Below are 23,389 nucleotides of genomic sequence, written 5' to 3' on the forward strand. Positions count from 1 at the left end.
TGCTACTCTTGATGTTGTTGTTGACACTGAACAGTCTGGGTCAGCTACTCTTGTTGTTGTTGTTGACACTGAACAGTCTGGGTCTGCTACTCTTGTTGTTGTTGTTGACACTGAACAGTCTGGGTCGGCTACTCTTGTTGTTGTTGTTGACACTGAACAGTCTGGGTCTGCTACTCTTGATGTTGTTGTTGACACTGAACAGTCTGGGTCTGCTACTCTTGTTGTTGTTGTTGACACTGAACAGTCTGGGTCTGCTACTCTTGTTGTTGTTGTTGACACTGAACAGTCTGGGTCTGCTACTCTTGTTGTTGTTGTTGACACTGAACAGTCTGGGTCTGCTACTCTTGATGTTGTTGTTGACACTGAACAGTCTGTGTCTGCTACTCTTGTTGTTGTTGTTGACACTGAACAGTCTGGGTCTGCTACTCTTGATGTTGTTGTTGACACTGAACAGTCTGGGTCTGGAACTCTCACGCAAGTCCAAACCACTGTTAACTCATGTTAGGTGTCGTAGAAGAGCTGAACTTCTGGGGACCTCTGCATTTTATTTTGCATGGCTTTGAAGTTCAACACCCACACATTGCAAGTGAACCATCTCATGCTGTTCAATTAGCTACAGTAGGGACCAGTCTGGGGGACAAACTAAGGCTATGGCTCAAATAGCACCCTATTCCCTACATAGTGAACTATTTTTGACCAGAGCCCTATAGACCCTGGTCAAAAGTAGTGCACTACAAAGGGGATATGGTGGGATTTGGGAAACTAAGAGAGGAGTAGCGCTCATTAGTTCTGTATTCCAACTCAACAGAAGCAGCATGTCTGGGGCATTAAGTATGCCTGAGGAAACGCTTACATAACACAGACACGGCAGTCAGTCCCTTTTCCATTCCACCCCCATCTTCCTCCTCCCTCCACCCCCCCACCTTCTCCAAACACTGACAGGGATAATTACATCAGAGCTGAAAGGGTGGCCAGAGAGTGTGACAGTGTCCCACCAGCCTTGTGCTGCTCTCACATATGCCACCCCTTATGTACAGGCAGGTCCTATTGTGTTTCTTGATGAAGAAATATAGACCAGGCACATTAAGACAATCTTGTTGTAGTGTAGATAGAACATTCAGTTCCCTGTTTTTGGGCTGTATTGTAAGGTCAAAGAGGGTCAACTGCAAATCATCATCGTGGCCAAAGACTGGACAACCACACATGGCAGACGAGACCATGATATCTCATTCTGTCCAGAGGAAGAGCATCTGCTACTGTTCATATGCAACGTGAGAACATAGATTCATTAAAGTTTCAGAACTATGGTTTTCAACAACAGAGAGTTTATTAATAATGCAGGGTGGTGTTGCCTATTGGAAACATCAAGCAATTTTTGCTTAGCTCGATCATTTGTGCACCCTAGACCTTATTCCCTGGAAAGAAAGGGAACAAACATCCTTCACCGGTTGTCTGATACCTGGCTACAAAATGGATGAGCTAGGAAAAAGAACATTCAGGTTTCAAGGATAATTTTTCAGCATGATGGTTCACAGAGCAAAGCCACTCTAACAAACCAAAAAGGACTGATAAGAGGTTCTCCATCAGTTTCCATGACTACAGCAACCATAGAAAACAGTGTTGAAGAGAATTCAATAGAGTGAAAGAGGATGCATGGGCATGGTATATGGTAGATAGTGATGGGTATTGGGTATACTATAGAAGCTATACCTTGTGTTGCTCGGGCCGAGTCCAAGAGGCCTGTAGAGGACACAGACAGAATAGAACAACAACAAAAAGCAAAGCAATCCTTGGACAGAAATCCTTATCCAGTACCTCACAGATGGAACAAACAACACTGCACAAGCATGCAACTGAACAACACTTCCCCACTCCTGTACAGAATGTGCTGCTGTAGTCCAGTGAAATGGGCTAATGGTAAAACTATAACCCAAGCACGCCATTCCATTGTTTTTGACACAACCTTTACGCTCCTCAGTGGTATTAAACTACTCAGCATGAACCTATAAATAGCCTAGCCAGCGAGCTAAACAGGTTTTAATGACGTCATTTCAACCCCTTTAGCCTGCTGGGTACATGTTCATGTGCAAATAATAGATGTAACATTGGAGTTAGTTAGCATGGAGGGATGCTGAAAGAGAGAAAAATCAGAGAAACATTTCTCCATATATCATCTTCAAAATCAAATTATTAAGAATTGTTTTCATGATTATGAATTAGAATGAATACACATTTAATATGAAGTTATATAATCAACACAACATTTAACACTTAATTCAGTCCAACAAAAGATAATTAAACGTGATTTAAAAAAGTATTGTCCACCTGAAATACATTTACTTACAGAGGATTTATTTTCTCTGAATTCTGCCATAATACATATTATAAAAAGCATGCTTTATGGGTTTCCTAATGTTAAGGAGAAACAAGAGGCATGAAGGAGAGATGATTGATAATGGACGACGGCGTAGTGATGAATGGAAAGGAGTATGGAAGCCAGACGACAAGCAAAATGGTAAACAGCTTTCCATCAGACGTAGAAAACAACCAAGTGTCCCATCTGCTGAAACGTACTGCAGGCAAAATGGCCCAGAACTCAATTCATTATTAATACAGTCAATCTTAACATTCCTTCCAGACCATCCTCTCTCGGTTAGAGCTGGACGCCTTCCAGTCACTCACAGATGAGTGAATAATGAGTGAATTCATCTGGATTCTATCTTTAATAAGGGCTAACCTATACCACTGTAGACTCACTGCCTGTCACAGAGAAACACAACACACACATCTCTCAAGAGACTAGTTAACACTGGGAAAGCTTCAGTCACACTACAGGGCAGAACCAAACACATTAACAGAACAAACTGATAATATGGCAAGTAAAAGATCCTGAGTGAAGAGTCATCCTAAGTAGGGAGGGGTGTACTGTATATTGAGCCATGGCATGTAGCTAATGTAGATAGTGAATGTATTAACAACAAGAGTTCACTATTCTTCACGGTCCACCTGGGTGTGGCGAGACAGGAGAGACACACATAGCAAGACAGGCACATGTAACACCTGATGTCAGAAAAGCAGTCAGGGACCAGAAGCCACAGAGCAGAGGAGGATCTGCTGCTCATTATTGAGTTGACACATCACTGTCAGACCCATGTTTTATTTTTGTTTAAACAATGGGGCGTGGACCAAAAGCAAATGATGGTGAGAGCTGTAAACACCATGCATCTAATCAGTTTAGTGCAACCAGCACTAAATAACATCCCATCAGAAAAATCTAATTTCCAGGCAGCACTCCTCATCCCCTGGGTAAGCAGTGAGCAGCGATCCTCTCTCTCCCTCTAGAGTATGAAGGTATGGAGGGGAGAGGAAGAGATGCACTGTTGTAGAGGAGATTCTCCAGAAGAAACACTCACATAACTATCTCACCCAGCACCACACAAAAGGCATCTTCTCTATAGTCATAAACAGCCCAACAGCAGGGTATGGTTACAGGACTGGACTGGGGAAGTGTTTTTTGATGACCGCTGACTAGGATTAGTTAGGAAGCTCTCCATCATTTATCCTGGCTAGCAGCATTCCAACTGTCATACCATGAGAACAAACTGCCATTCAATGTCCAGAGAACCACATTGTACCACCACTGACCAGACAGGCACATACACAGGCACATACAGTGGGCTCAAAAATTACTGGCACCCCTGACTGGCAATGCACAAACGATACTTAAAAAATTATAAACAATATAATTATAGAGATAAACTCAAAATACCAACATGTGAGAAATACTGTACTGTATTAATGTTTCAATGGAACGAACCAAAATCACACAATTATTTAATAGAAAATACATTTAACCAAAATCAAGGTTTCATAATTATTGGCACTCCTCATGCAGTACTTAGTGCAACCACCTCTGGCAAGGATAACAGCATTTGTTCCTGTAATGTTTGACAAGGTTAAGGAACACATTTGGAAGGATTTTGGACCATTCCTCTATGCAGATCCTTTCAAGATCCTTCACATTCTTGGGTTTGCGCTTATCAACTGCCCTCTTCAACTCAGCCCACAGGTTTTGATTGGATTGAGGTCCGGCGACAGAGCTGGCTATGCAGAACATTGATTTTGTCACAGAACCATTTTCTGTGTGGACCTTGAGGTATGTTTTGGGTCATTGTCTTGTTGGAATTCATTATGTCATCAATCTTAACCAGTGCCTCTGGACCTCTGGAATTAAAAACAGCCCCAAAACATCACTGACCCACCACCATATATCACCATGGGTATGAGGTACCTCTCCTTGTATGCATCTCTGTTTCGATGCCAAACAAGGCCGAAGCTGTATCTGACCAAAACATTCAATTTTGGTCTAATCTGACCAGAGCACCTTCTTCCAGTCATACTTTAAACGATGTCTGTGTCTTGGAGTCAGAAAGGGCTTTCTTCTGGCAACACTTCCAAAGAGTCTGTGGTTGTGGAGGTGGCGTCTGATGGTGCTTTTTGAAACCTGGTGACCCCAAGACGCCACCAAGGCCTGCAATTCTTTCACAGTGATTCTTGGGGATTTTGTTGCTTCTCTCACCATCCTCCTCCCTATCCCGGGGGGCTTAATGCATTTGCGTCCTCTACCCGTGAGGTTTTCAACTGTTCCATATCTTTGGATTTAAAAATAATAATTGCCCTGACAGAGCTCAGTGGTATATTCAATCGTTTGTGGATCTTCTTGTAGCCATTACCAGATTTATGAAGATCTACGACCATCTGTCTTTTTTGAACTGCCAGTTCTTTTGTTTTCTTCATGGTGTTGGATGACAAAGGGATATTGCACGCGTGTTACCTCATTTAGTGGAACAGGAAGTGATGTAATGGCTCAATATAGTTCCTTAAGACTTAGATACATTTCAATAAGTGTAATTTAATTCCTAGTTTAATTTTGGTAGATGTTATTTACAATAATCTGTAAGGGTGCAATTAATTGTGAAATCTTGATATGGAGGAAATGGATTTTTAATTAAATCAATGATTATTTTGGTGGGTTCCATTGAAACATGAATAAAGTACAGTATTTCTCACATGTTGGTATTTTGAGTTTATCTCTATAATTATATTGTTGATATTTTTTTAAAGTATTGTTTGTGCATTGCCAGTCAGAAGTGCCAGGAATTTTGGAGCCCACTGTTGATGAGTATTTTGTTGGAACAGTAGCTAGAGAACAAGAGCCTCTCTATAGTAGGTCCCTACTCTACCAGTGCTTAGTAAAGCAGGCCCTTGGATTGAAAGCATTGTTCTGTTTCAACACCCCTCCCTGAACCAATCACGTTATAGTGCTGCAGCCAACAGCAACCAGCAGCACCACATGATTGAGCTCTCTGATCATTCAGAACACTTCACCTTCAAATGTTCATTCCCAAGAGTTAATAGCTACTTTCCTACTCTCTTTCCTACGCTCAACTATCTGAATACTAGACCGATCTCATTGTGCTTCAATGGAGCACATTATCATAAATTAGGCAGCTCCAGTAAGATTCAATACACAGTAATCTACAGCATATGCTGTCAACTGAACAATTCAATATCTGGTCATCTGTACCACGTTTGAGCTCTGATGAGCTTTGAAGAAACCCATTTTCAAGCACGTTTGCTGCTCCTTTCCAGAGCCTGAATGTTCTCAGATAATTGCAGCTTGCAAACCTTGTAAATCAAGTAGAATATTTCATATATATTCAAATAATCCAGCCTTTCATTTTGCGAGATAATGTCCTAAGCACGCATACACATTTAATTTACATTTTAGTTATTAATAATTGTTACAACAAATAAGGGGGCTGAAACAACAATGTAATGACAACCCTTGCAAACAAAAACCTTTCCTCAAAAACAAATATGAGTATGAGAGCACTAGAATAGAAGAGTAAGCTGGTTTAAACGTGTTTATGTAATAGCTAAAGCATAGTGTCCTCTTGGAACACAATGTTACCATGGCATGTGTTACCCACATTTAGGCTATTCTATGGATTCAATCATTTTGTCAATCTGATCCTCTCTGTTGACATCTCAATATCTCTGTAGTTATAAATATGTGACAGGGTTCATTTGTCTGCCATCACTATCGTAAACGTATAGGGAGAGAATATGCTGTGTTGAATAAAAAAGAAACCCTATCCTTTATAAAAAAACCTTTCAGCCTATAGCCTACATTTCCTCAGACAACAGTCAGACTCAGAAGACGAGTGGAAGATAGCTGAGGGAATAATACACTGGAATGCCCCGTCAACAGAGATAATGGTCATCCAGCACCTCTTTACAGCAGGAACTATGAATACGTTCATTTCTATGAGTACAACAGTCAGCAGACTGGAGAATGGAAAGGAGCGTGAAAGCACTGAGAGAGGTGGCAATGATATATGTAGCATGACACACTAGAGAAATAGCACACCACAGCATGCACATGCACACACACTTGTAACACAGACACGATTCTCACAAATATCCCTCAACACCAATTCCACACAGGGAAAACAAAACTGCAATTGTCATGCTGATAGCCAATGAGCCAAAACAACAGCACTGATTCAAATAATAGGCCCATATAAACAAGTCCCCATAGTAGCTGGATAGATAGAAGACTATGGCACATATTTCATGTGAGAGTTGATCATTGGCTTCCCCTTTCACCTGTCCTATGATTAGTGCTGCTAGCATGGCAAATGAGGCACAGCCAGGTTCAAAAACAATTAGCAGCCATTTTCCAAATCACACTATACTGGCTTCTCGCTAGTAAAGACATTACCTCAGGATCATTGTCCACGAGACCCACAGTGCCAGACCACCGCTGTGAAGGGGTTTCTATTCCTTAAAGCTCCTGTTCCTAATGATAATTCAATGGAGGCTGCTAATAATTTCTTCACCCACCACCGTGGAGAGACGGCTGTAGTAGTACAACACAGACCAGATACAGATACAGACTTAGGCATTTTGATTTTAGCTTCAACCTTGACAGAATGATTGATGATTGATGACAGATATGCAGTGAGACAGATCATCTACATGAGAGGACAGAGAAGGACATAGACTCAGCAGCAGTAGGGCATGAGGCTGCCTCGGTGGATGGAAGGAGACGGAGATGATCGGACCAGGAATGGCAACACAGAAATGAGGAGGTCCTCTTTTAAATGTCATTACGGTAACCATGCTTTCTTCTGACCTCAATAGACAAGGCAGAGGAAACCTCCAAAGTTGAACCATTCAGAACCACTCTCTTGCAACGCAACAGTCAGGCAATAGTCAGGCTATATTTGGAAAACATGCAACTTTGAATCGATTTCATAAACCCTGATGAGATCATATCTTGAGGATTTTCAAGGAATATTGACTGAAGAGCAGACAAGAAAATTCCCTAAAAATACTTCTTTGATTCTATCAGGGTTTTTGTTGAATCTCATACGCCATACGTGATTTGTTCTATCAATTGATTTTGTTCCATTTCTGTGCCACGCTGATTTCATACCTGATAGATCCTGTTAAGATGTGCCTGCAGGGGAGAGAATGTAGCGATGTAAACTGACCTTCCTGGCGGCTCCGCCTATCTACACTCCCCCTATAGTGTACATGTACCTACAGCTTGTCTCTGATGGAATGGCCCCACCATTACCTGTCTATCGGACTAGATGAGGTCATTGGTACTATAGGGAACTCTCTATGTGGACAATGGGGCATTATATGAAAATATAAGATCCATAGATTACTGTATGGAGCAGTCTGCAGGGGACAAGCAGAGGCTGCTACAGAAACATATACTATATATACAAAAGTATGTGGACAACCCTTCAAATTTGTGAATTCTGATATTTCAGCCACACCCATTGCTGACAGGTGTATAAAATCGACCACATAGCCATGCAATCTCCATAGCAAACATTGTCAATAAAATGGCCTTACTGAAGAACTCAGTGACTATCAATGTGGCAGTGTCATAGGATGCCACCTTTCCACCTTTCCTGCTAGAGCTGCCCCACCAAATGTAAGTGCTGTTATTGTGAAGTCGAAACGTCTAGGAGCAACAACGGCTCAGCCGCGAAGTAGTAGGAAACACAAGCTCACAAAACGGGACCGCCGAGTACTGAAGGGCATAGCGTGTAAAAATCATCTGTCCTCGGTTGCAACACTGTGTCTAGAAGCAACGTCAGCATAAGAACTGTTTGTCGGGAGCTTCAGGAAATGGGTTTCCATGGCCGAGCACCCGCACACAAGCCTAAGATCACCATACGTAAGCGTCAGCTGGAGTGATGTAAAGCTCGCCACCATTGAACTCTGGAGCAGTGGAAACGCGTTCTCTGGAGTGATAAATCACTCTTCACCATCTGGCAGTTTCAGTATGACAATGCCCCTCTGCACAAAGCGAATACAGAAATGTTTTGTCGAGATCGGTGTGGAAGAAATTGATTGGCCTGCACAGAGCCCTGACATCAACCCTATCGAACACTTTTAGGATGAATTGGAACGCCAACCATGAGCCAGGCCTAATCGCCCAACATCAGTGCCCAACCTCACTAGTGCTTTTGAGGCTGAATGGAAGCAAGTCCCCACAGCAACGTTCCAACATCTAGTGTAACGCATTTCCAAGAAGAGTGGAGGCTGTTATAGCAGCAAAGGGGAGGCCAACTCCATATGAATGCCCATGATTTTAGAATGAGATGTTCAACGAGCAGATGTCCACATACTTTTGGTCATGTAGTGTAAGTCTAAGGTGCTATAGGGACGAGGTATAAGGTGGGATGGTAACTAGTTAGCTACGAGGTAGTAATATGAACTTCACTGTGTGACCTTCTATTAGCTAGTTGCTGCTCTGGGGCCATACTTAATCAGTAGAGATGAACCTGGCTATGGGAACCTTGCCATGTTTAAGTGAAACACATCCTCTGAGTGTCCCTCTGCAGTGGGGACACAGCCCCAGGCTGGCCTGTGGGCTGACTGTACCTGTTCTCCCTCAGTGAAGGTGCGGAGGCCGAAGCTCCAGTTGATGGTGGGGGTGGGGTCCCCTGACGCCTCACAGGTCAGAGTCACCTGCTCCTCCATCTCAGACGTGCTCTGGTTCAGCAGGAAGGTGATCTTAGGTTTCACTGTAGCAAAGACAGACACACACAGAGACATTATAACCAACCTGCAGTGACACTCACCTGTATGACCTACAGTAGAGCTACATTCACAGTGTGCACACACCCATTACAAGCAGCACCTGCCATATCTGATGCTAGTACTTAATACCTATGGCTATAAGCACAATATAACCCCCAAAAAAATCCCTTGTTAAAATCCTCCCAAAGTGAATATAGATAAACCACCAGAAACTCATCACACAGTCAATCATCTGTCAGTACCAAGTGAGAGGAGTCCCTCACCAAACACCCTGAGGCTGAGTTCCTGTTCGCTCTCCCCAGCCTTGTTCTTAGCGATGCAGGTGTACTCTCCCTCATCCAGCTTGGCCACCTCCATGATGGTCATCTCTGAACCGTCCTCATTAAAGCTGTACTTGTCTCCTGACTCCAGAAGAACACCGGCCCTGGGGGAGAAGAGACGGGGAACACACACATACACACACTCTGATTTACAATCAGCTTTAATGAAACGATGAGAATCCACCTTCACCACACAACTAAGTTGCTAACTACGCTTGATGATCATTTGTATCAAATAAATATAGTAAAAGACTTCAAAACAAGTATTTTTCCCCTTGAATTAACTCAGACTTAATTCATATTAGTACAATTCAGTTTTATCAAAATAATGTTTCAGTGTGACATTGAATCGCTCTTTCCAAATGAATATTTTTCTTCCAGTCTTCAATCATGATCTCTCCAGAGTCTACAACAGAGAACCATTTACTTCTTGGCAATGACAATGACCCTTAAGGTCAAGGTTTGACCACATATAATTACATTGTAGTCTCTTGGACCTTGAGCAGGAGAGAGAGATTGCGAGAGTGAGGGCAAAGCCTATCAACTTGACTGGTGAGTTAAAATAGATCCTCCCCCTTTACCTAAGACTCAAACCCAAAGACAAGTGTCACACCAGTCATTTCCATCACCTAGCAACAAGGGAAACAGCTCCTCTAACTCTTTTAAGAAGGTGAGAACAACACACTACACTGCCAACAGAAAACCAAGGGCAGGGGACTATCACTCGCATTGGTGTTGGTAGCCTATGGGCTCCATGGTCAGATGGATATCTGCAAAACAGTGGTTAGTGGTATATCAGTCTACCAGGCGTGAGTGTGAGTGTGTTGTGTTGTGTGAGTGTGTGTGTGTGTGTGTGTGTGTGTGTGTGTGTGTGTGTGTGTGTGTGTGTGTGTGTGTGTGTGTGTGTGTGTGTGTGTGCGTGTGTGCGTGTGAGCGTGAGCGTGTGTGCGTGTGTGTGTGTGTGTGTGTGTGTGTGAGTGTGTGAGTGCGTGTGTGCGTGTGTGCGTGTGTGTGCGTGTGTGTGTGTGTGTGTGTGTGTGTGTGTGTGTGTGTGTGTGTGTGTGAGTGTGTGTGTGTGTGTGTGTGTGTGTGTGTGCGTGCGTGTGTGCGAGTGCGAGTGTGTGTGTGTGTGCGCAAGTGTGTGTGTGTGAGTGTGTGTGAGTGTGTGTGAGAGAGAGAGAGTAGGTGCTCCAGTTTACCTTGCCCAGGTCACCATTGGCTCTGGGTATCCATCAGCTGCACAGGTCAACATGGCAGACTGGCCCACGCCTGCTGTGGCATTCACCTCAGACTGCCACACCCGGATGGTAGGGAGCACTGAGGGAGGGAGACATATTAACACACCTGAGACCATGCATAAGACTCCCTGTCAGCAAAGTTACTACTGCTGAAATCCAGCCCACAGTCGTCTGCTGTCTAGGATGTTGATAGATGACTTAACACCACAAAATGTTGGCAAACCCATGAATAAAGTGAAAAGGGAATAGAGAGGGAGGAAGAAGTAGGCTGACCGTTGACGATGACCCTGATGATCTTGAGGTCGATCTCTCCCCGGGCCATGAGGCGGCCCTCGCAGGTGTACGACCCCTCATCTGTCTTCTTGATGCCTCGGATCTGCAGGTGGTTGTTGGGCAGGATCTTAAAGCGGACTGAGAGGAGAATCAAATCAGAATGAATATGTAATGGATGAGGGAAAAAGGGATTTTCAGACAGAGATCCCTGTACACCAGAAAATCTCAATTTCTATGTAAATTATTTAATTAAAGTGTTTAAACAGTTTCATATTCATACCCAGCAGTTATAATATTAGTCAGAGAATCGCTCAAATGGACCACTGTCTGACAGCTGTAGAGGGACTTTCTGACATGGTTGAGTAAAAAATGGTGACAAGACTGACAGTCAAAGACAAAAAAAAAGTGGAAACAGGAAAAATGTAGGTACCCTTTATGGTTACACAACTCTGTTAACTTTCACCAAATTCCCAGACTTTCCACAAATCCTGCTTTTGGATTTAAGCAGGAAATCCTAATGCCTTCAAACTGGAAAACATGGAGATTTTGGGAATGTTACTGGAATTGTGCAACCCTACTCGTGGCTAAATGGCATCTATCTCACCATCCTTCTCCATCTGAATCTTAGCTCCTTTGTGTTTCCAGATGATGGTGGGGGGAGGGGAGCTGATGACGTCACACACAATTTTGGCGTTGTCCCCTTCATTGAACTCTTGGGGGGAGGGGGCGTTCTTGAAGGTGATCCTTTCTACAAGACAAAATACAAGAATGTTAGTCAACCATTTGAAACCATGAAGAATATAATGGATGTATCCCACATGGCACCCTATTCCCTACATGGTGTACTAGTTTTGACCAGGACCCATAGGGTGCACTACATAGGGAATAGTGTGCCATTAGAGATGTAGCAATGGGTTCATTGAACTGTTTTCCTCTACACCTCAGCCTCTGCCTTCATTCTGATCACATGAACATGTTGTGCCTGGTGGGAAACCATAAAGGGTTGAGATGATGGACATCTTCTGATGCTTGGCAGCGTCTAGCTATAGAAACCATTAGTCATAAGACGTGCACCACAGTCAGGTTCATTAGGCCTTGTTTTAATGCTCTTTGGAGGGGTTTATTGACTGATGGAAAAATCAATCTCCAGCTGAAAAACAGAAAATAAAGACATTTTGCCCACAAGCCCTCAATAAAAGGTTCGAGCTTTTCCGTCAACACTATACTGAAGGTTGAGGAAATTTAATCATCTAATTCTCCTTAAAGAAAGCTTGGGGTTCTTAATATAACCATTTAACGCTCTGTGATCAGGACATCCCCCTGAGATTATACTATTTCATAAAGGAAACACACACTGGTTTTGAACGGGACATCTAACCTACATCCCAAATGGCACCCTATTCCATAAATAGTACACGGAACTCCGATGGGACTCGGGTCAAAAGTAGTGCGCTAGAGGCCTCCCGGGTGGCGCAGTGGACTAGGGCATCGCATCGCAGTGCTAGCTGTGCCACCAGAGACTCTGGGTCCGAGCCCAGGCTCTGTCGCAGCCGGCTGCGACCGGGAGGTCCATGGGGCGACGCACAATTGGCCTAGCGTCGTCTGGGTTAGGTTTGACCGGTAGGGATATCCTTGTCTCATCGCACACTAGTGACTCCTGTGGCGGGCCGGGCCCAGTGCACGCTGATCAGGTCGCTAGGTGTAATATGTTACGGTGTTTCCTCCGACACATTGGTGCGGCTGGCTTCTGGGTTGGATGTGTGCTGTTTTAAGAAGCAGTGTGGCTTGGTTGGGTTGTGTTTCGGAGGACGCATGGCTCTCGACCTTCGTCTCTCCCGAGCCCGTACGGGAGTTGTAGCGATGAGACAAGTTGGTAACTACTAACAATTGGATACTACGAAATTGGGGGTAGAAGAGAAAAAAAGTTGTGCGCTATATAGGGAATAGTGTACATGAGAGGGAGGGATTAGGATGCCCTTTTGGACACATCCCTAGAGAATAAAGGAGGAGGAGGAGCAGTTTACGGTAGAACTTGACGTTGACAGTGGCTTCTGCTGACTGGTCTCCGTTGGTGGCCAGACACTTGTAGGTCCCAGCGCTGTCCACCCCGGCCTTGTAGAGCGTAAGCGTGGACGAGGACTCATCGTTTCGGGTTACGGTGATCTCTGGTTTGTTGGGCTCTATCCTCTCCCCGCTCGGCGAATACCAGTCAATCTCCTTTGCTACCCCAACAACTGCACAGAGACAAGAGACGGTTAAATGTGTTTGTTTTTGTATCTAACTAGAAAATCATTACGATCACATATCGGTATCACAATGTTGAGTCGCTCTACAAGACAAATAAAGAGCCACAACGAAGAGTATCAACCTAGGAAACAACCTATACACCTTATAGGAAATAGTACTCTGTTATCCTGGAGAAGGTTACAGCTACCTTGTTCCTGTCTAGTGGCCTGACAACTGTTGTCTACGCACAGCATATCAGGACAGGACACAAAAGGTCAGTGTATATGCAGTACTGCACAATGGGATCTAAACAATTACAAAGAGACATTAGACTCCTACAGTATAATGATACAAGGGCAAGCTTACCTTCACACAGAAAGAACTTGGACTCTCCGACACTGATCTCTCCCTGGGTGGGGGTGATCTCCACTTCCAGACAAACTGACAACAGAACAAAATAGACATCAGATTAGACAGAGCACTACATGGAAGCAATATGTTACGTATGTGTGTGTGTGTGTGTGTGTGTGTGTGTGTGTCTGTGTCTGTGTGTGTGTGCGTGCATGCCTGTGTGTCTGTGTGTGTGTGTGTGTCTGTGTGTGTGTGTGTCTGTGTGTGTGTGCATGCATGCCCATGTGTCTGTGTGTGTGTGTGTGTCTGTGTGTCTGTGCGTGCATGCCCATGTGTCTGTGTCTGTGTGTGTGTATGTGTCTGTGTGTGCGTGTGTGTGTGCATGCCCATGTGTCTGTGTGTGTGTGTGTGTGTGTGTGTGTGTCTGTGTGTGTGTGTGTGCATGCCCATGTGTGTGTGTGTGTGTGTGTGTGTGTGTGTGTGTGTGTGTGTGTGTGTGTGTGTGTGTGTGTGTGTGTGTGCATGCCCATGTGTCTGTGTGTGTGTGTGCATGCCCATGTGCATGCCCATGTGTCTGTGTGTGTGTGTGCATGCCCATGTGTCTATGTGTGTAAGTGTGTGTGTGTCTGTGTCTGTGTGCGTGCATGCCATGTGTCTGTGTGTGTGTGTGTGTGTGTGTGTGTGTCTGTGTGTGTGTGTGTGTGTGTGTAAGTGTGTGTGTGTGTGTGTGTGTGTGTGTGTGTGTGTGTGTGTGTGTGTGTGTGTGTGTGTGTGTGTGTGTGTGTGTGTGTGTGTGTGTGTCTGTGTGTGTGTGTGTGTGCATGCATGCACGTGTGTGAGGGGGAATGATAGAGAACAGAGTGAGACAACATTTCATTAATGACATGTGATATTAAAGCTTATGTCTGCAGTGCTGCTTATAATTTATAATTCAGGCGCTGTGCCTGTGTCTCCCAGTGGTCTTCATTCATTCCTTATCAGTAGTCTCCTTATCCTCTCTGCTAGTACAGCAGCCTGTCATTATGGAAACCACTGCTTGCTCTTTGGGCTTTTAGGCTGGGTTCTGCTGTAAAAAGGGCTTGATAAATTAATTTGATTTGATTTGATGGAAACCTCCAGTTCTTCCACAGCAAACCATGACAGACGAAATAGAAAGTCAGTTGGCTTTATTACTGCAACCACATGGGCATAGGCTACTCCTCTGGGTCTACTGTATATCACCTGGGTTAAGTTTCAAATGGCACCCTATTCCCTATATAGTGCACTACACTTGGAAAAAAAGGCTTCCAAAAGGGTTCTTTGGCTATCCCCATAGGAGAATTCATTTTGGGACGCAGACCTCGACCCCTCCACAGCAATAATATCCTACTGTAAACCAACCTGGGGTGAACCAGTAGGAAGAAAAGGAAATGGTAAACAAACCACAGTAAAGAGAAAAGTGTCTGCAGAGAGAGAAAGAGGTGTGTCAATGCCTGAGGTGAAACAGTAGCCTCCATCTCAGTGGTGTTGACAGCAGCAAGCAGGTAGGTAGGTAAAGGTTCTACTGCTCTTATTGACAGTGGAGCAGGCAAGGGGGGAGAAAAAATGCCCCTTCCAAATCAATAGTTCAATCACAACACAGAAATCTATTCCAAACCATGGCTCATGTCTCAGAGAAGCACCTCTGGCAGATTGATTGAGGCTTTGCTTTATTGAAAGACCACCTTAAGACGATGCACTTGGCTGACACCCGCAGAGAGTAAAGCCCTGTTCACACTGGCAGTATGAAGTGACATATTTTCTTTTGCATATCCGATTTGAATCTCATATTTTTGAAGTCTAAACAGACAAAAAGCACATGGAATCAAATATTTCAAACCACATGTTAAACCGCCTTCATGGCCATGTCACCTGTGTCTGTGTCACACCCTGACCATAGTTTGCTTTGTATGTTTCTATGTTTTGGTTGGTCAGGGTGTGATCTGAGTGGGCATTCTATGTTGTGTGTCTAGTTTGTCTGTTTCTGTGTTTGGCCTGATATGGTTCTCAATCAGAGGCAGGTGTTAGTCATTGTCTCTGATTGGGTCTGAATAGTCAAATCTGATTTAATTGCCCTTAAATTATTTTTACTGTTATTTGGCATACCTTGTAGCTTGCTAGCTACACTGTTGACAGTTTGACAAGAACACGAGAAGCTTGTTAATTGTTTACAAACAATGAATGAATGTGCTAGCAGGCTAAACAGCTACCTAGTTAGCTAGTTGACTGCTGTGGCTAGCCAAAAGTGACATGTTTTGAAAGTTGGACCTCCCGAGTGGCACAGTGGTCTAAGGCACTGCATTGCAGTGCCCACTGTGACACTAGAGATCCTGGTTCGTGTCCAGGCTCTGTCACAGCCGGCCACAACCGGGAGACCATGGGGCAGTGTACAATTGGCCCAGCATCGTCCAGGTTAGGGGAGGGTTTGTCCGGCAGGGATGTTCTTGTCCCATTGTGCACTAGAGACTCCTGTGGCTGGCGGGATGCAATGCACGCTGACACAGTTGCTAGGTGCACAGTGTTTCCTCTGACACATTTGTGCAGCTGGATTCCGGGTTAAGCGGGCATTGTGTCAAGAAGTAGTGCAGCTTGGCTGGGTTGTGTTTCGGAGGACGCAAGGCTCTCGACTTTTGCCTCTCCCGAGTCCGTACTGGGGTTGCAGCGATGGGACAAGACTGTAACTACCAATTGGATATGATGAAAAGGGGTACTTTTTTTATTTGATTTTTTTTTTTACAAATTTGCATCATCTTATCCTTTGAGGCTTTAAAACTGCTCTTACACTATGATTTCAAACATTCAAAGCAACAGGGAGACTTCAGTGGCAGGCATTGTTGTCACCTTAGCTTGCTACACTACAACTTTTGAGTACACACACACACACACACACACACACACACACACACACACACACACACACACACACACACACACACACACACACACACACACACACACACACTTGACATCACTATGACAACTAGCGTAGCCATCTCAGTCTGAACACATATCTGATCTGGTCACTCGTAACTTGCTGTTTGGAAAGTCAGTATTCCAAAACGTATTTGAAAAACAAAAATAATTTGAGCATTAAGGCCTGCACTGTGAACAAGGCTTTAAAGACAAGGGCATAGAAACCATCTCCCCAGTGAAAGTAATATGCAGAGAGAAGGCGACACGGTATTAAATGGCTGCAGCATATCAATCTGTATTTGTTGGATATTTCCTATAAAACATTTGATTGCATCAGAGGTGAGATTGATGTGAGATGTTATCTACTATCCATATAAGCCAAATGCATCAACCCAGAGAAATAACATTCTGGAAATGGCACTACTAATTTATAACACTGTCAACAGCTCTGATATCAGATTTTTAAAGCTCCAAATAGAGGTTAAGAGCCAAACATCAGCAGATTGGGATAGTCCACTGAGTATGGAAAATGATAATTCACCAAAACATCAACGACATTCCAAGTATCCTGGAATCGTGAAGACAACGAGCGGTATAAAAACAAATTGGTTATACAAACTCATTCGCCGCCCCTTGGAAGAACCTCGTGCTAATCAATTTCATATCAATTATTTGGAGAAGACAATATATTTCAATATGACAAATCCCATGACATATTCGTCCACTTCGAAGAATAAATTAAGACACATCAATATCAAATTTACATAGAGCCATTTGGAAATAAACAACATCACACCAGAAAATAAACTCATAGCAAATGTCTGTCTCCATTCCACTTAACAGGGTAGATTCATACGTTCAGCTTTCTCCCACACACCATAAGCACCATCCACTTCTGACTGGAGAAGACAGCCCTCCGAGGCCAGGCAGCTATCGTCTCATTCACCAGCCTTTTGTCTGGTTATCCAGAGTGATGCTGTGAGGAGCCTGGTGAGAGGGCCAATATGAGACCTGGGGTTGCATCCCAAATAGCACCCTATACCCTATGGGTCCTGGTCAACAGTAGTGCACTATATAGGGAATAGGCTGCCATTTGGGACTCAGCCCTGACCTATAAAAAGGGCTCCTGAATTAGCTAGTTTTCTCTGAGGAGCCTCTGTCTGGGCCAGCCCGTATGGAAGATACACAGCTGTAATGGGGTCTCCACCACCAATAATAGCAAGTAAGTAGTCATTTTCAATATAGGGCAAGCAGAAACATCATAAGTCCAAGCAAAACTAACATCAAGTACCAAGCAGTAGATGAACTATGCATGTCCGGTTGGTTTCTGATGGAGAGTGAGACATGTAATCCTTGCCTCTGTGATACATACTGTATCTCTGTGTGCAAACATCAAAGCTCCAGATGACCAGTAGAGTATTAGCTACAGATGTTCAGTAAGATTAGGTTCTTTCACTCTGTCATCCAGTATAAGCACATAGCATGGAATGTCCCATCAAAACAAAAACAACGGTAGCTAGGTATCATGGCGATATCCATTTGTGCATGCAAGATTAGCTTGCTTTTGAAATGTAAATATGTCTAATTGCAGAGGATATTATTACCAAATGGGTGATATTAAGGATCTGGCTGTCTGGTTGTCTGGGCTGCAGTAGACTGGATTAGGGGGAGTCAATTTACTAAGGCACCCCACAAGGGAAGGGAAGGATCAGATTTCTGAGAGAGATAGCCTCTAATACATGAGAGAAGATAGGCTCCAGATACTGTAAGTTATCGTAAAGTCTGCACTGGCCACGGGAACTTGAAACCAATGTAAGATTGTGTCACTCAATCTCACACTCAATTCGTGCAAATATGTACAAAAAGTGTTTCATGCGTTTTTGTGTAGCCTTATTCATGAGAATATACACACATTTTTGTGCAACTTCATTCATAGAAAAATACATTCTTTGGGGGCAAACTTCAGAACATTCTTTTGAAAGTTATTGGAGCAATGCATTTTGGGCAATGGTGTTCTACACTGCATTTTTTGTGTCCCACAATTATTAATTAATAAAAAACAAACAAACATATTATATAATAGTAGCCTTACATTTGTTCAATGCCAATGTTATTTTCTTTGCTTGTTTTCGCATAATACTTTGGGATACTCGTGCTATGTCAGATTTTATGAGGGTTGCCAGATTGGAATACAGATCTGTATTTGTCTGTTTTTTTTGGTGTGGTATCGATGAAAGAATTTGATTGGGGATAAATGTTCATGATGGGAAATTAATTCATCTATAAATGTGGGGAAACAGAAGACCTGGAAAAACAATCTGTTTGGTTTAAATTCCCCAGGCACAACTGCATGGTATTTACAACTATAACGAGTCTGGATTATGATCAATTAAGCCATATCAATGCAGTTAAACAGGTTCATATAAAATAATGAATTATGTTGGCTTACATTTATGGCACTTCCAAGGCCATTTCATGATGATTATTACGGTCATATCAATCATGTTATATACTTAGGCTGTTGTAACAAGGCATATGCCAGCATTGTAGGCCTACTGCCTGTTGTAACAAGGCATATGACAGCATTGTAGGCCTACTGCCTGTTGTAACAAGGCATATGACAGCATTGTAGGCCTACTGCCTGTTGTAACAAGGCATATGACAGCATTGTAGGCCTACTGCCTGTTGTAACAAGGCATATGACAGCATTGTAGGCCTACTGCCTGTTGTAACAAGGCATATGACAGCATTGTAGGCCTACTGCCTGTTGTAACAAGGCATATGACAGCATTGTAGGCCTACTGCCTGTTGTAACAAGGCATATGCCAGCATTGTAGGCCTACTGCCTGTTGTAACAAGGCATATGACAGCATTGTAGGCCTACTGCCTCTGCCCAGAGGCCGACTGGGCTTTCATGTCAACGTCCGTTAGAGCTCACTTTGCTACGTATGAGCTCTGGTTAGAGTCCCTGTTGCAGCTTTCACTTTCGTCCGCTACATTGGTGGAAGTGTTGGGATCACGCCTAGCTCATGTCTAGTTATGTGATCTAGTGGTGGGAAGCATTCTGTTTTTCAACATTGTGTTGGGTGTAATTACATTGATATATCTAGTGAACAATGGATAAGCAACAATGGGCATGACAGATAGAAGTAGTCACTACAGGTGTGATCAAGCCTTACATCAAAGTTGCCTGAAGCTGAATGGAAAGTGGTATGCCCTGACCAGTTATTCAGAAGAAAATCCTCTGTGATTGTCTAATTTACATAGTTGATTAACATACCAGAGTGGACCCAAAACAAACACATTCTACACATTTACAACCAATCTGTTTAAAGTGTTATTACAACCATGGTGTTCTTTTGTTACTGAAGCTTATACATCTAATAACCTGACAATGATCCACATCATATGGGTAGACAGATAATGTAAGTATGTTACGCAGCAAAACACAACTAGCCTTTTTTTAGGATGCAAACCAGTAATATGTTGGTCCACCCTGTTCTGATCTAATGAGATGGATGTAGGATCTTATATGGCCTAGAATCAAGTCCTTTCCCAGTCATAAAGAACAGGGCTCCGGGCAGCCGAGCGGAAATGGAGGAAAACTCGCCTCCCTGCGGACCTGGCATCCTTTCACTCCCTCCTCTCTACATTTTCCTCCTCTGTCTCTGCTGCTAAAGCCACTTTCTACCACTCTAAATTCCAAGCATCTGCCTCTAACCCTAGGAAGCTCTTTGCCACCTTCTCCTCCCTCCTGAATCCCCCCTCCCTCTCTGCAGATGACTTCGTCAACCATTTTGAAAAGAAGGTCGACGACATCCGATCCTCGTTTTCTAAGTCAAACGACACCGCTGGTTCTGCTCACACTGCCCTACCCTGTGCTCTGACCTCTTTCTCCCCTCTCTCTCCAGATGAAATCTTGCGTCTTGTGACGGCCGGCCGGCCGCCCAACAACCTGCCCGCTTGACCCTATCCCCTCCTCTCTTCTCCAGACCATTTCCGGAGACCTTCTCCCTTACCTCACCTCGCTCATCAACTCATCCCTGACCACTGGCTACGTCCCTTCCGTCTTCAAGAGAGCGAGAGTTGCACCCCTTCTGAAAAAACCTACACTCGATCCCTCCGATGTCAACAACTACAGACCAGTATCCCTTCTTTCCTTTCTCTCCAAAACTCTTGAACGTGCCGTCCTTGGCCAGCTCTCCCGCTATCTCTCTCAGAATGACCTTCTTGATCCAAATCAGTCAGGTTTCAAGACTAGTCATTCAACTGAGACTGCTCTTCTCTGTATCACGGAGGCGCTCCGCACCGCTAAAGCTAACTCTCTCTCCTCTGCTCTCATCCTTCTAGACCTATCGGCTGCCTTCGATACTGTGAACCATCAGATCCTCCTCTCCACGCTCTCCGAGTTGGGCATCTCCGGCGCGGCCCACGCTTGGATTGCGTCCTACCTGACAGGTCGCTCCTACCAGGTGGCGTGGCGAGAATCTGTCTCCTCACCACGCGCTCTCACCACTGGTGTCCCCCAGGGCTCTGTTCTAGGCCCTCTCCTATTCTCGCTATACACCAAGTCACTTGGCTCTGTCATAACCTCACATGGTCTCTCCTATCATTGCTATGCAGACGACACACAATTCATCTTCTCCTTTCCCCCTTCTGATGACCAGGTGGCGAATCGCATCTCTGCATGTCTGGCAGACATATCAGTGTGGATGACGGATCACCACCTCAAGCTGAACCTCGGCAAGACGGAGCTGCTCTTCCTCCCGGGGAAGGACTGCCCGTTCCATGATCTCGCCATCACGGTTGACAACTCCATTGTGTCCTCCTCCCAGAGCGCTAAGAACCTTGGCGTGATCCTGGACAACACCCTGTCGTTCTCAACTAACATCAAGGCGGTGGCCCGTTCCTGTAGGTTCATGCTCTACAACATCCCAGAGTACGACCCTGCCTCACACAGGAAGCGGCGCAGGTCCTAATCCAGGCACTTGTCATCTCAGCTCCGTGGCGAGCACCATGGTCTTGTAGCGGATGCGAGCTTCAACTGGAAGCCAGTGGAGAAGCGGTGGCCCGTTCCAGGTTCATGCTCTACAACATGTCATCCCGTCTGGATTACTGCAACTCGCTGTTGGCTGGGCTCCCTGTCTGTGCCATTAAACCCCTACAACTCATCCAGAACGCCGCAGCCCGTCTGGTGTTCAACCTTCCCAAGTTCTCTCACGTCACCCTGCTCCTCCGCTTTCTCCACTGGCTTACAGTTGAAGCTCGCATCCGCTACAAGACCATGGTGCTTGCCTACGGAGCTGTGAGGGGAACGGCACCTCAGTACCTCCAAGCTCTGATCAGGCCCTACACCCAAACAAGGGCACTGCGTTCATCCACCTCTGGCATGCTCGCCTCCCTACCACTGAGGAAGTACAGTTCCCGCTCAGCCCAGTCAAAACTGTTCGCTGCTCTGGCCCCCCAATGGTGGAACAAACTCCCTCACGACGCCAGGACAGCGGAGTCAATCACCACCTTCCGGAGACACCTGAAACCCCACCTCTTTAAGGAATACCTAGGATAGGATAAAGTAATCCTTCTCACCCCCCTTAAAAGATTTAGATGCACTATTGTAAAGTGGCTGTTCCACTGGATGTCATAAGGTGAATGCACCAATTTGTAAGTCGCTCTGGATAAGAGCGTCTGCTAAATGACTTAAATGTAAATGTAAATGTATAAAGGACCAAGCTAGGCCCCTCTTGGTTGGCTAAAACTGAACTCAAGTTAGGGGTTATATGTCAGACTCTCCTGTACCACTTTGCCCAACATGTTATAACATAACCCAGAGGTTATAAATACACATTTTTTAAGGTGATACAACTTGTATAATTATTATAATAATTATAGCACAATTCATAACAATAGTAAAATAATAAAGTAAAATAATGGAATTAAGAAATATATAAATATTAGGACAAGCAATGTCGGAGTGGCATTGACTAAAATACAGTAGAATAGAATACAGTATATACATATGAGATGAGTAAAGCACCTTCTTCACCACACTGTCTGTGTGGGTGGACCATTTCACCTTCTCTACTGCAGTCCTGTTGATATGGATAGTGGCGTGCTCCCTCTGCTGTTTCCTGAAGTCCACAATCAGCTCCTTCGTTTTGTTGACGTTGAGGTTGTTTTCCTGGTACCACTCCTCCAAGGCCCTCACCTCCTCCCTGTAGGCTGTCTTGTCATTGTTGGTAATCAGGCCTACTACTGTTGTGTCGTCTACATACTTGATGATTGAGTTGGAGGTGTGCATGGCCACACAGTCATGGGTGAACAGGGAGTACAGGAGGGGGCTGAGCACGCACCCTTGTGGGGCCCCTGTGTTGAGGATTAGCAAATTGGAGGTGTTGTTTCCTACCTTCACCACTTGGGGGCGGCCCATCTGGAAGTCCAGGACCCAGTTGCACAGGGCAGGGTTCAGACCCAGGGCCCCGAGTTTAATAATGAGCTTGGGGGGTACTATGGTGTTGAAGGCTGAGCTATAGTCAAAGAACAGAGTTGTTACGTAGGTATTCCTCTTGTCCAGATGGAATAGGGCAGTGTGCAGTGCGATGGCGATTGCATCATCTGCAGATCTAATGGGGTGGTAAGGAAATTTAATTGGGTCTAGGGTGTCAGGTAAGGTAGAGGTGATATGATCCTTGACTAGTCTCTCAAAGCACTTCATGATGACAGAAGTGAGTGCTTTGGTAAATAAATGTGGGACACAAAAAAAGGCAGTGTAGATCACCATTGGCCATCATGCATTGCTCTAATAACTTTCAAAAGATTGTTCCGAAGTTTGCCCCCCAAAAATGGTTTTCCTATGAATGAAGTCGCACAAAAATGTGTGTCTTTTCCTACAAATTAAGTTGCACAAAATGAGTGTTTTCG

General features: G+C 44.4%; 1 protein-coding gene across 3 annotated transcripts in view; it reads right to left on the reverse strand.

The window, feature by feature from the left end:
- The window catches only part of LOC118370877 (neural cell adhesion molecule 1-like), a 119,287-nt gene that overhangs the window by 32,617 nt on the left and 63,281 nt on the right, over positions 1-23,389 (reverse strand). For 2 of the 3 annotated variants that reach the window (XM_052467646.1, XM_052467647.1), the window contains exons 2-10: positions 13,556-13,630; positions 12,988-13,197; positions 11,568-11,711; positions 10,964-11,101; positions 10,652-10,769; positions 9,396-9,556; positions 8,974-9,116; positions 7,505-7,528; positions 1,711-1,740 (exon numbers count right to left, since the gene is read on the reverse strand). In XM_052467646.1, coding sequence (XP_052323606.1) covers positions 1,711-1,740; positions 7,505-7,528; positions 8,974-9,116; positions 9,396-9,556; positions 10,652-10,769; positions 10,964-11,101; positions 11,568-11,711; positions 12,988-13,197; positions 13,556-13,630 — 1,043 coding nt within the window. The remainder of the gene's footprint in view (positions 1-1,710; positions 1,741-7,504; positions 7,529-8,973; positions 9,117-9,395; positions 9,557-10,651; positions 10,770-10,963; positions 11,102-11,567; positions 11,712-12,987; positions 13,198-13,555; positions 13,631-23,389) is intronic. The other variant, XM_052467648.1, reaches the window with a different exon arrangement.

Source organism: Oncorhynchus keta, chromosome 18 (genome assembly GCF_023373465.1).
Source record: "Oncorhynchus keta strain PuntledgeMale-10-30-2019 chromosome 18, Oket_V2, whole genome shotgun sequence".
In the NCBI taxonomy this organism is placed as follows: Eukaryota; Metazoa; Chordata; class Actinopteri; order Salmoniformes; family Salmonidae; genus Oncorhynchus; species Oncorhynchus keta.